Source organism: Otolemur garnettii, unplaced genomic scaffold (genome assembly GCF_000181295.1).
Source record: "Otolemur garnettii isolate 467f Iridium unplaced genomic scaffold, OtoGar3 scaffold00163, whole genome shotgun sequence".
Taxonomy (NCBI): Eukaryota; Metazoa; Chordata; class Mammalia; order Primates; family Galagidae; genus Otolemur; species Otolemur garnettii.
The window spans coordinates 1,795,829-1,810,848 of record NW_003852558.1 but is presented as its reverse complement, the minus strand read 5'-3'; the positions used below and the strand labels follow the sequence as shown (position 1 = coordinate 1,810,848).

At 37.9% G+C, this 15,020-nt stretch overlaps 1 protein-coding gene across 1 annotated transcript in view; it reads left to right on the top strand.

The window, feature by feature from the left end:
* UBE2W (ubiquitin conjugating enzyme E2 W) overlaps window positions 1-12,881 on the top strand; it is a 64,510-nt gene extending 51,629 nt beyond the window's left edge. The window contains exon 6 of the mRNA XM_003800042.3: window positions 9,356-12,881. Within this exon, the coding sequence (XP_003800090.1) occupies window positions 9,356-9,369 (14 nt within the window). The 3' untranslated portion in view covers window positions 9,370-12,881. The remainder of the gene's footprint in view (window positions 1-9,355) is intronic.
* Window positions 12,882-15,020: the final 2,139 nt, after the last annotated feature.

Here is a 15,020-nt window from a genome sequence, read left to right as displayed (position 1 = left end):
GCTCACAGCAACTTCAAATTCTTGGGCTCAAGTGATTCTCTTGCCTCAGTTTCAGCCTCCCAAGTAGCTGGGACTATAGGCACCTGCCATAACGACTGGCTATTTTTAAAGACAAGGTCTCACTCTGGCTTAGGCCATCTCGAACTCGTGAGCTCAGGTAATCTACCTGCCTTGGCCTCCCAGAGTGCAAGGATTATAGGCATGAGCCACCACACCTGTCCTGAACCAGGTAAATCTTAGCTGAAAATGTTGGCCAACAACTCATGGCTCTTGCATCATGACAGTGCACCAGCTCACATAGCATTGTCTGTGAGGGTGGTTTTAGCCAGTAAACAAATAACTGTATTGGAACATCCTCCCTACTTACCCAACCTGGCCCACAATGATCGTTGTTTTTACCTGAAGATAAAGGAAATACTAAAAGGAAAATATTTTGATGACATTCAGGACAAGGATAATACGACAAAAGGTTTGATGGCCATTCCAGAAAAACAGTTCCGAAAAATTGCTTTGAAGGGTAGACCAGGTGCTAGGATCAGTGCATACCTTCCCAGTGGGAGTACTTTGAAGGTGACTAGTGATATTCAGCCATGAGATAAGTAGCACTTTTTAAAGATGATTTTGTGAACTTATTGTCAGACCTGGTATATGCTTTATAGACTTTAGGTTTAATTGAATTTAAATGGAATGAGAGCAGTAGGGATTTGAAACGTTTGGGGAAAAATAATAAAAGAACAAAGTTTGGATTATAAAGGGTAATGAGGGGGGAAAATAATCTACCAGACACCAGAAGGGTAATGCCTTTGAGCCACCATTAAAGTAGGACTACTGCCATATAGGACCTCAGATGAACATATGGTAAATAAGGTGTTACAAATCAATGAAAGGGGGAAAGATTTTTTACTAAGTAATCACCTTAGAGTATTGGCACTAGGCTTGGCACCAGTAGCTCAGTGGTTAGGGTGCCAGCCATGTACACCAGGGTAGTTTGAATCCAGCCCAGGCCTGCTAAACAACAATGACACCTACAACCAAAAAATAGCTGGGCATTGTGGCAGGTGCTGTAGTCCTGGCTACTTGGGAGGCTAAGCCAAGAGAATCACTTAAGCCCAAGGGTTTGAGGTTGCCACTTAAGCCCAAGGGTTTGAGGTTGCTGTGAGCTGTGACGCCACAGCACTCTACCAAGGGTGACATAGTGAGACTGTCTCAAAAAAAAAAAAATTGGCACTCATTTAGAGAAATTAATTTACATTTTCACCTCATTTTGTATGAGGTGGTTAGCACAGTGGTTATAGTGCCAGCCACATGCACTCAAGGCTGGCAAATTCGAACCCTGCCCTGGTCAGCTAAACAACAAGTGCAACAAAAAAATAGCCAGGCATTCTGGCACGTGCCTTTAATCTTCTGAGGCAAGAAAATCACTTAACCCCAGGAATTTGAGGTTGCTGTGAACTGTGACGCTACAGTACTCTACCAAGGGTGTCATAGTGACACTATCTCAAAAAAAAAAAAAAAAAAAATTGAGTATCAACTCTGGAAAAAGAGAGGATTTCTGAATTTTAAAGGAATCACAAGAAAATTAAACATTTAGTTACAGGAAAATTTAAACTTTGTATAAAAGTACTGACAAATTTTATTGCTATGTCATGATAAAGTTTGAAAAATTATGAAAAATATTTATTTATTTTATTTGTTTTTTTTGGAGACAGAGTCTCACTATGTCACTCTCAGTAGTGTACAATGGCATCACAGCTCATAGCAACCTCAAACTCTTAGGCTTAAGCAATTCTCTTGCCTCAGCCTCCTAAGCAACTGGGACTACAAGAGCCTGCCACAACACCCAGCTGTTTTATTGTTTGTTGTAGTCTCATTGTAGTTTAGCTGGCCTGGGCCCCGGGCCCAGTTCGAACCTGCCAGCTCCGGTGTAGGTGGCCAGCGCCCCACTAACTTGATCTATGGCAGTGCCACGAAAAATATTTATAACTTAATAAAAGTTACCATTTTTGAATGTTTTAGAATAAATTATTAACATCATAGGCCAAAAGAATACAGCTCAGCAAAATAATTTCATATTTAAAATTTTGAAACTATTAATTAGAAATTTGACCGAGTTTTTAATAAAATGAATGTGATACTGAAAGAGAAAAAGGTAGAATAAAATTGTTTTTAGACTCGCTGGTGACATATAGCAAGTGTAATCCTTTAAGAAAGCAGTTCAGCAATATTTAACAAGCTTAAAGTTCAAGATCAAACCTTTGTCTCAGTTATTAAACTTCTTAGAATTTGTCCTAAGAAAATAATCTTTAATAAGAAAAGCTTTATTCATGAAATTTTCAGGGGAGTACTATTTGTATTACAGACTTTTACTTATTCCAACATCTGTTGCTTCTACATGTGCCATTTACCTAGAATGAATTCTTCTGCTACACAAACACATACCCCTCTCTTCTTGAGAACTCTTTCACCAAAGCCTTCTTGAGAACTCCTTCTTGTAGGGAACCAAATAAACTTTGTAATAATGCCTGGCATGCTGTTTTGTTTTCATTTTTACAATACCCTCAGATAATTCTGAGGTATCTAGGCATTTGAGAACTATTGTTTCCAAAATTATTACACTAAAAAACAGGTTTCCAAATAGACTGATTAATAATAGGTGTTTAGGCTCGGCGCCTGTGGCTCAAGCAGCTAAGGCACCAGCCACATACACCTGAGCTGGTGGGTTCAAATCCAGCCGGGGCCTGCCAAACAACAATGATGGCTGCAACCAAAAAAAATAGCTGGGTGTTGTGGCGGGCACCTGTAGTCCCAGGTACTTGGGAGGCAGAGGCAGGAGACTCGCTTGAGCCCAGGAGTTGGAGGTTGCTATGAGCTGTGATGCCATAGCACTCTAGCCAGGGCGACAGCTTGAGGCTCTGTCTCAAAAAATAATAATAATAATAATAATAGGTGTTTAAAAAACTCTGTCTAGGCACTCAAGAGTCCTCCCATGTTTTTAATAGGACCCAGTGTAAATTAAATGACCCTTTACTTCAATTTACATTGCTGGCCACTCACTCTTTTTACATTCTTTTGCCTTTTAGGAGCAAACAGTAAGCTGCTGCTTCATTCCTTTAGAAAGGGCTTTATCATTTTTTTTAAAACATTCCTTGAGTGTTGTAGACCTCTTAATTCATCAAAAATTAAGATTTAGGCTGGGCGCTTGTAGCTTAGTGGCTAGGGTGCCAGCCATATACACTGGAGCTGGCGGGTTTGAACCCAGCCCAGGCCTGCCAAACAACAACTACAATCAAAAAATAGCAGGGTGTTGTGGCTGGTGCCTGTAGTTCCAGCTACTTGGGAGGCTGAGGCAAGAGAATCGCTTAAGCCCAAGAGTTTGAGGTTGCTGTGATGCCACGGCAGTCTACGCAGGGCGACATAGTGAGACTCGTCGGTCTCAAATAATAACAATAATAATAATAATAATTAGCCTACTCAAGAATATCAGTTTTTCACTTTCAGATTAATTCTCACTAGTAATAGAACAATTCCGCCTATGTCTTTTTCACAAGTATTTTTTTTTTTTTTTTATTTGAGACAGAGCCTCAAGCTGTCACCCCGGGTAGAGTGCTGTAGCATCACAGCTCACAGCAACCTTCAACTCCTAGGCTCAAGCAATTCTCCTGCCTCTGCCTCCCACGTAGCTGGGACTACAGGTGCCTGCCACAACACCCAGCTATTTTTTGGTTGCAGCCGTCATTGTTGTTTGGCAGGCCCGGGCTGGATTCAAACCTACCAGCTCAGATGTATGTGGTTGGCACCTTAGCTGCTTGAGCCACAGGCATTGAGCCTTTCATTTATTTTTTTAAGACAGAGCCTTGCTATGTTGTCCTCGGTAGAGTGCAGTGACAGCATAGCTCACATCAACCTCCAACTCGGGCTCAAGCATCCTCTTGACTTAGTTTTTCTGAAGAAAGGCAACATAACTGGAAACAAAAGGTTAATTCTTGGCTCGGCGCCTATGGCTCAAGTGGCTAAGGCACCAGCCACATACACCTAAGGTGGCAGGTTAGAATCCAACCCAGGCCAGCCAAAACAAAGATGGCTACAACTAAAAAATAGCCAGGTGTTGTGGCGGATGCCTGTGGTCCCAGCTACTTGGGAGACTGAGACAGGAGACTCGCTTGAGCCCAGGAGTTGGAGGTTGCTGTAAGCTGTGATGCCACAGCACCCTACCCAGGGGGATAGCTTGAGGCTGTGTCTCAGAAAAAAAGGTTGAGTCTTTAAAATGAAGTACAATTTGTAATCAGTGTTATTTTTTGTAAAGTTACAATTTTTATGTTACTGAGAAATCTGTACTTTCTAAACTGAAGTTGAAAGTTCTTTTTGATACACATAATCTCCAAGTCAGTCAAAAAGTGCCCCTAAAAAGTGAAGCTTTTCAGGAGGCACCTGTAGCTCAGTGGGTAGGGCGCCAGCCACATACACAGAAGCTGGTGGGTTTGAACCCAGCCTGGGCCAGCTAAAAACAACAAGGACATTTGCAACAACAAAAAAATAGCCAGGTGTTCTGGCAGGCACCTGTAGTCCCAGCTACTTGGGAGGTTGAGGCAAGAGAATCTCTTGAGCCCAAGAGTTTGAGGTTGCTGTGAGGCCATAGCACTCTACCCAGGGCAACAGCTTGAGACTCTGTATCAAAAAAAAAAAGCAAAGGTTTTCAAACTAAATTAACCCTTTACATAATACAAAATATTCTGATGTTTGTATAAGAATTCATTTTTCCAATAAACAGGTTAAAAGTGTCCTTTTCCCTACCACTTTTTTTTTTTTTATAGAGACCAAGTCTCACTTTATTGCCCTCAGTAGAGTGCTATGGCATCACAGCTCACAGCAACCTCCAGCTCTTGGGCTTAGGCAATTCACTTGCCTCAGCCTCCCAAGTAGCTGGGACTACAGGCACCCACCACAGTGCCCAGCTATTTTTTTGTTGCAGTTTGGCCATAGCTGGGTTTGAACCCACCACCCTCTGTATATGGAGCCGGTGCCCTATCCACTGAGCCACAGGTGCTGCCCTACCACGTTTTTTTGTTTGTTTGTTTGTTTGAGACAGAATCTCACTCTGTTCCCCTTGGTATAGTGCTGTAACTGATAACTCACAGAAACCTCAAACTCTTGGGCTCAAGCAATTCTTTTGCCTCATCTTCCTGAGTAGCTGGGACTACAGGGGACTGCACAATGCCAGGCTAGTTTTTTCTGTTTTTAGTAGAGATGGGGTCTTGCGCTTGTGGCTGGTCTTGAAATCCTGAGCTCAGGTGATCTACTCACCTTGGCCTCTCAGAGTGCTAGAATTAAGTGTCAGCCACCACACCTGGCTTCCCTTATTTTTTTAAATACAGATTATTATATTTAGACAGAACTGGTTCTAATTTACCTGAATCATGACTATCCTAGTCCACATTCCAGTCCTGGATACAAACACATTTTCTCATATACAGATGTTTGTGTTCAAAACATCCTTGGTTCATTGACTTACAGTGACCATTCTTAAATCTCTTCATATATTTTCTGCTCCTGCATGAACTCCTCCCCCATTCTTCCTTGAAGGGACAACTTTGTTCCAAAAGTGAACTTCATAGGTCAACAAGGAAGGGTAGTACTTGTTATATATTGAGAAGGTAGAGCAGCTATTCTGTCATTCAACTAGCATGGCCGAAGACATCCTTCTTTGAACTTTTCCTTCACCTTTAAAAAGCTAAAATATTTCAGCTGTGTAGCACATATTGTCCTCCTTTTACGTAACAGAATAGCAGATACAGTCCATGTGATAATAACACATTCTGGCATTATAGTTGAATTTGGATAATTTTACCAAAAAGGAAATCTTATTTACTCTGATAAAGCCTAACATGTCAGCTCTAGAGCTATCCAGAAAGATACTGACTGAATGAAGGGTTTCTTAGAATTAGATTAAACTTGGTGAAATACTTGGCATTTCAGTTTCTAGAAACTAAGTGGAATTGTATGCCTCAGGTATCAAGCTCCGCAGTTCTTCAGTGTGGTGCCTCTAATATACTTGGGTCAAAGTGGATCAGAGTGTTTGTCTAAGCAAAGGCAAGAAAAGTTTGGGTTTAGATTCATGATAATGCGTGTACTTCAAAGGGAACTTCCTGAATACAGGCTGCAGGCACTATTAATGAAAAGCAACAAATCTGAAATTCACTTCATCTCCTGGTTTTATAAGAGGAGGACTCAGCTGAAAACTGAGCTGCCAGATACCGGGATTAGGTTCTTGAATAAGACCACTCTCAGCTTAAGTTCATGGTCTTCTACAGTATTAGGCAGTGTCCCTTGAGAAGAACTATTCAGTCACTAGTACCCTGGTGTTACTGTTGCATCCCACTTTATACCTACTGACCTATGTTGCTGTGTTCTTTTTCTTCGAGTCTTTTGTCCCTGGGCATATCCAAGGACATGGGTTTCTAGTATACTATGATGTTTTTTATTCTGTGGGGAAAACTAAATGACCTTTTATAACATAATAATATGAAGGTTTTTATTTTGTGAGGAAAGCTTAAGTGACCTCCTCTTAGTTCTCTCTCATTCATATTTCCCAGAAATCCAGTGAGGCTAGCCATGGTAGGTGTTACCTCTTTGAAACTGGTAATTTATATGTTGTATTTTAGAGTGTCATTTTAATAGAGGCTTCTGCAGTTCCAGAAAAAATTTAAATACTAAATATTAGGTTTTTTCCCAAGGTGTCAGTTTGTCACCAATACCTTAGCCAAGAGGTTAAATATATTCTTTCCCTGCCTTTTATATAGACCTATATTTGTCTTGACTTATGATGGGTTTACTGTAACAACTTTTTTTGGTGAGTCAATCCTGGTATCCAATGATTTTTTTTTCATCTAGCAAACTGTGTTCTTTCTGCTAACAGATAAGTTTTTTCTTCTTAGTTATAGTCCTCTTAGTTATAGGAAAAGGATAGCCATGGCTTTGGCTCACACCTGTCTTCATATAAACTTTGCTTATAAACATTTTTTTTTTTGGCAGTTTCAGGGCCAGGTTCGAACCTGCCACCTCCGGTATATAGGATTGGCGCCCTACTCCTTGAGCCATAGGCGCCGCTCTGCTTATAAACTTTTGATTATATGTAGCCATTAATGGATTTGTAATCCTACAAGTCCAGTAGGTCCATCTTAAGAATTTAACTTAATAAGTTTGTTTCTCTGAAACTAGGATTTTCAAGGTGGGTAGCGTCATATCAGTCCTAAATTTCTTTTGAAATTTGACCCAAGATGGTAATTGGTATGTAGAGAATAGCTTTGTCAGAGGATCTCTTAATGGTTTTGTCAGCACATGCTATGAAGCCTACTATACTGAATACCTAGAATGAATAGTTTAATAAATAAAAATACTTTATTCACCTGTCAAAGATGGTATGTCTTTGGAGATACAAGCTTAAATGTTCACATTGAATTTTATCTGTAACTTTTCTTGTTGTATACATTGTTGTCTTATATCATCTTAAAGTTTATCTCCAGTAATTTGACACTTTAGATAGAATTTAGTGCCACCTTTTAGTTTAGAGTTTAATTAGTATGATTAGTTTTAGTTCTAGTATTAGTTTCAGGGATCCTAATGTTATAAAATGATTCTCTTGGAGAGGTGATGTTTTAAGCAACTTCCTTATAGGAGTTGTTGTATACCCATAATAAGTATCTCTCTACTCCAGGTACCACAGTAATTTAAGAAGCATCTACTTTCATGTGAACCTTAGAGCATATTTAAATATTTTGGCCAGAATTTTCTCCTTGAAAACTTTCACAACTCTAGTTGCCACCAGTCTTTGTTTCTTTATGAAGCTTCTGTCTGACAAGTACCTCATGGTTGGGTATATTGGGTCATGCCTATAATCTTAACACTTGGGGAGGCCGAGGCAGGAGGATAACTTTAGGTTGGGAGTTTGAGACCAGCCTGAGCAATACAGCAAGATGCTCTCTCTCTTTTTTTTTTTTTTTTTTGAAAGACAAGAGTCCCACTCTGTTGTACAGGCTACAGTGCCATGGCCTCACTCTGGCTCACAGCAATCTCAGACTCCTGGGTTTAAGCAGTCCTCCTATTTCAGCCTCCTGAGTAGCTGGAAGAAACTATAAGTGCCCGCCACAAGACCTATTTTTAGTGGAGATTTTTTTTTTTCCCCGAGGCAGAGTTTCACTATGTCACCCTCGGTAGCGTGCTGTGATGTCATAGCTCACAGCAACCTCAAACTCCTGGGCCCAAGCGATTCTCCTGCCTCACCCTCCCAAGTAGCTGGGACTACAGGTGCCCATTACAGTACTCAGCCATTTTTGGGTTGTAGTTGTCATTGTTGTTTGGCAGGCCTGGGCTGGGTTCGAACCTACCAGCTCTAGTATATGTGGCTGGCACCTTAGCCACTGAGCTACTGGCGCCAAGCCTAGGGGCTCACTCTTGCTTAGGCTGTTCTTGAACTCCTAAGCTCAAACGATTCCTCTAGTACTAGAGGGATAAGCCACTGCACATGGCCTACAAATTTTTTTTTTAAGTTAGCAGAGTGGTGGTACATGTCTGTAGTCAAAGTTCTTTGGGAGGCTGAAGTGGAAGAATCACTTGAACCCAACAATTGAGGTTACAGTGAGCCATGATCTTAACACTGTACTCCAGCCTGGGTGACAGAAAAGAAAGGTAACTCATCCTTAAATACACCCTTTGTTTTTAAAATAAACATTTACCCCAAAAGTTGTCTTTTTGTATAAATATAATAGTATAATGTGCTGAGGCTACCAGAAGATATTATTGAATAAATCTATAGAATTTTTAATGACTCCCTATGCACATATATCTACACTTGCTGAAAACCTGTTTTCTAAAGGGAGATTAACATTAACTATCTATTGATTGATTTGGAGGTTATATCTCATTGGTAAACAAGAGTTGCTTCCTTTGTAGCCCAAAGATATGATTTGTATTACTCTGTTAAGTAGCCCAGGGCGCTTAGACTGTAGTTTTCTTGTCTCTTTACAATTTTAAGTTGTTGTCCATAAAATAATTTTCTTGAGGTTATACATCCTGAATATAGGTTAATTTGTCATATCAACTTACTATTTTAAATAGAACTAACATCATGCTAAGATTTGTATGCACTACCATGAAAGAATAAAACTTGATTTGTCATTGTATAATGAACACAAATTGGACTTTTTATTTGCAGGTGTTGAGGGAAGCAAGTCAAACATGTAAACCCATGTTCTTCTTGCTATTTAAAATTATTTTTATATTAGACTGGAAATGTAAAAATTGCAAATTTTGCTTAAACATGCTTGACTTTTTAATTATCTTTTTTCTTCTTTTCTTAAAGATGATACTTGTTGATGCCACTGTTATCATCCTCCTAGCAGAAGATAGTCCTACTGAGAAAATGAGCACTTTGATCATTCAGTCTTTGAACTTTAACCTTTGACTGGAAGTGACCTATAGGCAATGAAGACTACTTCCTTTTACTGCATTTTTACTCGTGTGCATTCTGGGCGCATGTTGATCGCTGGTTCAGTCCAGGCAACTGACATGCTTTTATTAGTCATACAGTATTAATGCAGGTGTCAGGAAATGTCAAATATAATTCCATTTTTGATTTTTATTTTTTTAAGCTTTCGGAAAAGTTCCAGGTCCTCATGTATTGTGCAATAACAATGAATTTCTTGGCGGTTTTGGGACGTTCATTGCCGGCAATGGACGTTGTAATAGGAAAAGTTTTCATTAACTCCTGCCACTTGATTAATGCATGACAGGGCCTATGAAATGAATTTATCGGTTATAGTGGGATTATAAATAAAGTGAGGGATCCAACATTACTTTGAAAGTCACCCCAACTGTTTATATTTGGATTCTATGCACTGTGATCCTAAGGTTAACAGCATGAATTAACATGCGTCTTTAAAGGACTGTAATGAAAGATCATTGCGTATTTATTTAATTGTTTATATCTGCTGTCAAATTGTTTTGACATGGAAGGTTTTCAAGTAACATTGGCAGAGAGGTACAATATGTTATCCCTATGGTGAAAATAAATTCATTTGTTGTATATAGTTCCTCAATCTCTGAAGTAAAGGTATGAATAATATAGGGTATGAATGGTTTAATCAAGGCTTTATTTTGGAAGTAAGAAAAATGGCAGCAGTGATTAAATTGCTGTAGTCCATAGTTTGGGTTTGTTATTTGTACATTAAAGATTTTTTTTCCAAGTAGATTACACTCTGTTACTTCCTGCTAGCCATCAGCATGAGCCCTACTGCCTAAACACTATTTCATTTATTTATGTTTGGAAAATCCATAAACATTTTTGTTTGCAATCTTGTTTCTTTTGTTGTGTTTTAAGTCAAGTTTGAATGTTACAATACTTTTATTGAAAAACTTTTGTCAAGTTTTTTCTTGTAAATTTTCTTTACTTGTAAGTATCATCTTGTCCTTTAATCTTGTACCCTAAAATAAGAAATACATTTTTGACAGAGGCTTAATGTTTTAACAAAAGAGTGTGGACATTTTTATTTTAAAATTTAGGCAAAGTTACACTATAAAATGGTATGTTTGCTTATTTGTCTCACACAGCCATACAGTTTTTTCTGGAGGGTTTTGTTTTGTTTTCTTGTTATTGAAAAGACTTTGCTTACAGCTAGATAAAATTTTTTTATGGAAAAAGAAATTGTTGAAAGGTCCAATTCTCAGTACCATGTAAGTTAATGATACTACAACTAGGTTCTCTTTTTAAAAAGTAATTAATGTATTTTATAAATTACCTTTTCACATATGCAAAATCTCTTTCTACTACAATGTTATTTTTACTAATGCCTTATTATTGCACTCTTTTTGAAATATCCTGCAGTGAATATATGATTCAATTTGGGCTTAAAAATGAAAGCCGATTGGCTGAGAGGTTGGAAATATATACCCCAGTGAAACCATCCAATCAATAATTGGTAAAGACTATTTTAGAAATTGTTTTTAATCTGTATAGATGACATTTTGTAGCTTTATACATGTTGTTAAAATAAGGGCATATAATTTTACACTCTAAAAGTATAATTGCTGAACTCAGGGGTGGGTAGACTTCAAAAATATGTCTGCTATAGAAATAACTTGAAAAAAAATTTAAACCATGGCCAGCCACCAAATTTGGACATTGTTCATGCTACTAATTAGCAACCACCACTTCTAAAAAAATTGTACATGTTTGTTCTGTCTTAACTATATATACTTAAGTTCTCACAGTGATCTCTTATCAATTGTATAAGTTGGCCCATTTAACCAAGACAAAATCTTTGAATTACTCTTAGTTTTTAGCTGCTTTTAATATGAAAATTGCAGCTGTAAATGATGTATTTTCATATTGTACGTAATAGATCTAAAGTACTGATTGACTTGATCTTTGGGGTGGGGGGGTAGGGAGGAATCTCTCTCAACAGTGCTGGTCCTCTTACTAAAATACTTTTATAAAGAAATGACCGGTGACATTTATTCACCAAAGGAATCAATATGCCAGGTCAAAGATTAACAGTACTATATAATAGATTAATAGATCATATATAGCCTCAATTGACTTTTTTGTAATAATATTTTAACATACCTCTCTCTACATAAAGATACCATAAAGTAAATTTAAATGAAGCAGAGGGAAGTAGAGGAAAACCAATTATTTCAGTACATTTTATGGTTTAAGGAGAAGAATGTAAGATGAAATACCATAAAATATAAGAGCACCAACCATTCAAAATTCATAATTAAATTAACATCACTCATTTAATTTAGAAATCATTAAAATCCTTCTTTGCACTTAGATTTAATTAAGTTAATTTTTATGTAAGTTACGTTATTAAAAGTTCTAAGATGTTTATCTGAGTCATTGCTCTGCAGAGGGCAACCAATGGCTTTGTAATAATAAAAAGAACATTTCTCTGTAGTGTGTTGTTAAAAAAACAACGAGAATACCAAGAATATGTACATAGGAATATGTTTCTTCCCTCTTTCCTATCTTCCCCCTATGGGGCACTGTTTGCTGCATAGGCCTACAGAATTATACTTTCATACTTAGAAAAATAATGAACTTTTTATTTATTTATTTATTTATTTTAGGCCATTTTTCTGGTTTGCCAAATTCTATTAAGACAGTGATAAATTCAGTTCCTTATTTATGCGTGCTTAGATCATGAACTTGGTGCCCTCTAAAAATTTTTTTCTGTTAGAAATTAATATCATAGGTTTTAAAAAGAAAGGTTGTTTTAGTTTTTTAAGAGAAATTTTTAAAAATACATTTTATGTCTATTCTCTTAATATTCATTTCTAAAGGACTTGTAATGTGTAATTCATCCTTTTAGCCAGCAGGGAAATAAAGCGTTTTTAATCCCCAGAAAAAAATGCTGAAAATAGCTTTCATATAGTCAGCATTCAGATGGAGAAAGATCTTAATCCTTGTTGTTTTAACCAGGTATATAAATGTTTGGTATAAAGTAACTAGAATAGTTTCTTTTTCCCTTATGAAATTTTAAATATATGCAAATATATATCTATATAATATACATCTATATATCATTAGATTCCTGTGGTGGATAATAATTTCTTTAGATTCTAAAACAGGTATCTAGTGACTGCTTAATTGTTCCCAGATTGCATCAAAGATGAATTGATTAATGTTGAAAATGGGTAGTGATATGAAAATGGTATGTAACTACATATTACTTGTTTCTGGTAATCAAGTATTATTTTTTAAAAGCCTATTGTTTTTGAGAATTTAGATACTTAAAACTTGTTAAAACTTCTTCCTAAAAATAGAACAGAAGAGGAGGTACTTTGTGTTCAAAAGTTTTTTTTAAATAAAGAATTCAGTGTCACTAGTTCTAAGCCTTTATGGTCACTGCTGCTTATATTTCTTTATCTCACTGTTATTAATTTTTTTGTATATATCTTAGCTGAATGCTTAAAATTTATAATTATATATAATTGTATATATAAATTGGTTTTCAAAAAGAACTGAGGCTTAGCCACATTTTTTTTCCTGAGGATTTCTTATCAAAATTAGTTACTCCACTATTCTGTATTATGCTAATGCCTTTAATGCATTTGCATGATTGAGATCTGTGAAGAAAGATGTCTTTTAATCTGCACCAACTGGTCCCAATACTCTCTGCAGTCCTTTGGAAACATTTTTTTAGCCCTGTTGTTATTCTTTCTTCCTTATCTCTTCTCACATATAGTTAAAACCTCTGTAAGTTGACCACCCAAGGGATTGTAAAAAAGTGGTCCACATATGGAGGTGGTCAACATAAGCAACTGGGCCTACTGTACATCTGATGCATGTCTGGTCAACTTAAGGAGGTGGTTAGTAGAGGGACGTGGTCAACTATGGAAGTTCTACTGTATATCTAATGTATCAGTCTTCAGCAGTTTCCTATTCTGACTTCTAAGTTATTCCCTGTCTTCTTCCCTTTCTCTCTTTCCTTCTGTCTTTTTGTCCTTCCTTCCAAGAAGGAAGATGATGAAAATTAAACCGTAATATTTTTTAAAAATTAAAAGACTCTCCTTCGTTCAAGTACATGGAATCTCGATACCTAATTTCAGTTCATCAGTAGATGTTGAGTAATTGACTACTCAATAAATGAACTGTTAGCAGTAATTTAGTTCTTTATTATTAATATTGATGGAATTTTATGTGTTCTTTTTAGGTAGGGACTCTCCCAAAGCTTGATCATTTCCCAGATGAAGGAAATTATTTTTTCTTTTAAAATTTTAAGTCATTATTAGTCTAAGTACAGTGGCTTACCCCTATAATCCTAACTTGAGGTCAGGAGTTGAAGGCCAGACTGAGCAAGAGTAAGACTCCATCTTTACAAAAAATAGAAAAATTATCTGGCTGGGTGTGGTGGCCCATGCCTGTAATCCTGGCATTCTGGGAGGTTGAGGCAGGTGGATTGCCTAAACTTACAAGTTCAAGACTAGCCTGAGCCAAAGTGAGCCCTCATCTCTAAAAAATAGCTGGCATTGTGGCAGGCTGTTATAGTCTTAGCTACTTGGGAGGCTGAGGCAAGAGAGTCACTTGAGCCCAAGAGTTTGAGGCTGCTATGAGCTATGACTCATGGCACTCTACCAAAGGTGACAAAGTGAGACTCTCTCAAAAAAGAAAAGGGCTCAGTGCTTGTAGCTCAATGGTTAAAGTGCCGGCCACACACATAGGAGCTGGCAGATTCTAACCCAGACCAGGCCTGCTAAAACGATAATGAGCAACTATAACAAAAAATAGGTATTAGGGTGGGCGCCTGTAGTCCCAGGTACTTGGGAGGCTGAGGCAAGAGAATTGCTTAAGCCCAAGAGTTTGAGGTTGCCCTGAGCTGTGACACCACAATACTCTACTAAGGGTGACATAGTGAGACTGTCTCAAAAAAAAAAAAAAAATTTATCAGGGCGGCGCCTGTGGCTCAAAGGAGTAAGGCGCCGGCCTCATATGCTGGAGGTGGCAGGTTCAAACCCAGCCCCAGCCAAAAAAAACCTGCAAAAAAACCAAAAACAAAAATTATCTGGGTGTGTGGTGCGTGCCTGTAGTCCCAGCTATTCAAGAGGCAGAGGCAGGAGGATCGCTTGAGCCCAGGAGTTTGAGGTTGCAGTGAACTATGATGAAGCCACTACACTCTGGCCCAAGTGACAGAGCAAGACCCTTTCTCATAAAATAAGAAGGAAGGACATGGAGGCTCATGCCTCTAATCCTAGTACTCTGGGAGGCTGAGGTAAGTGGATTGCCTGAGCTCAGGAGTTTGAGACCAGCCTGAGCAAGAGCAAGACCCCATCTCTAAATATAGCCAGGCGCTGTGGCTGGTTCCTATAATCCCAGCTACTTGAGAGGCTAACACAAGAGGATCTCTTGAGCTCAAGAGTTTAAGGTTGCTGTGATCTATAATGCCAGGGCATTCTACTGAGGGTGACAAAGTGAGACTCTGTCTCAAAAAATAAATAAAAATTTCTAAGTAATTTTTAGATGTAGA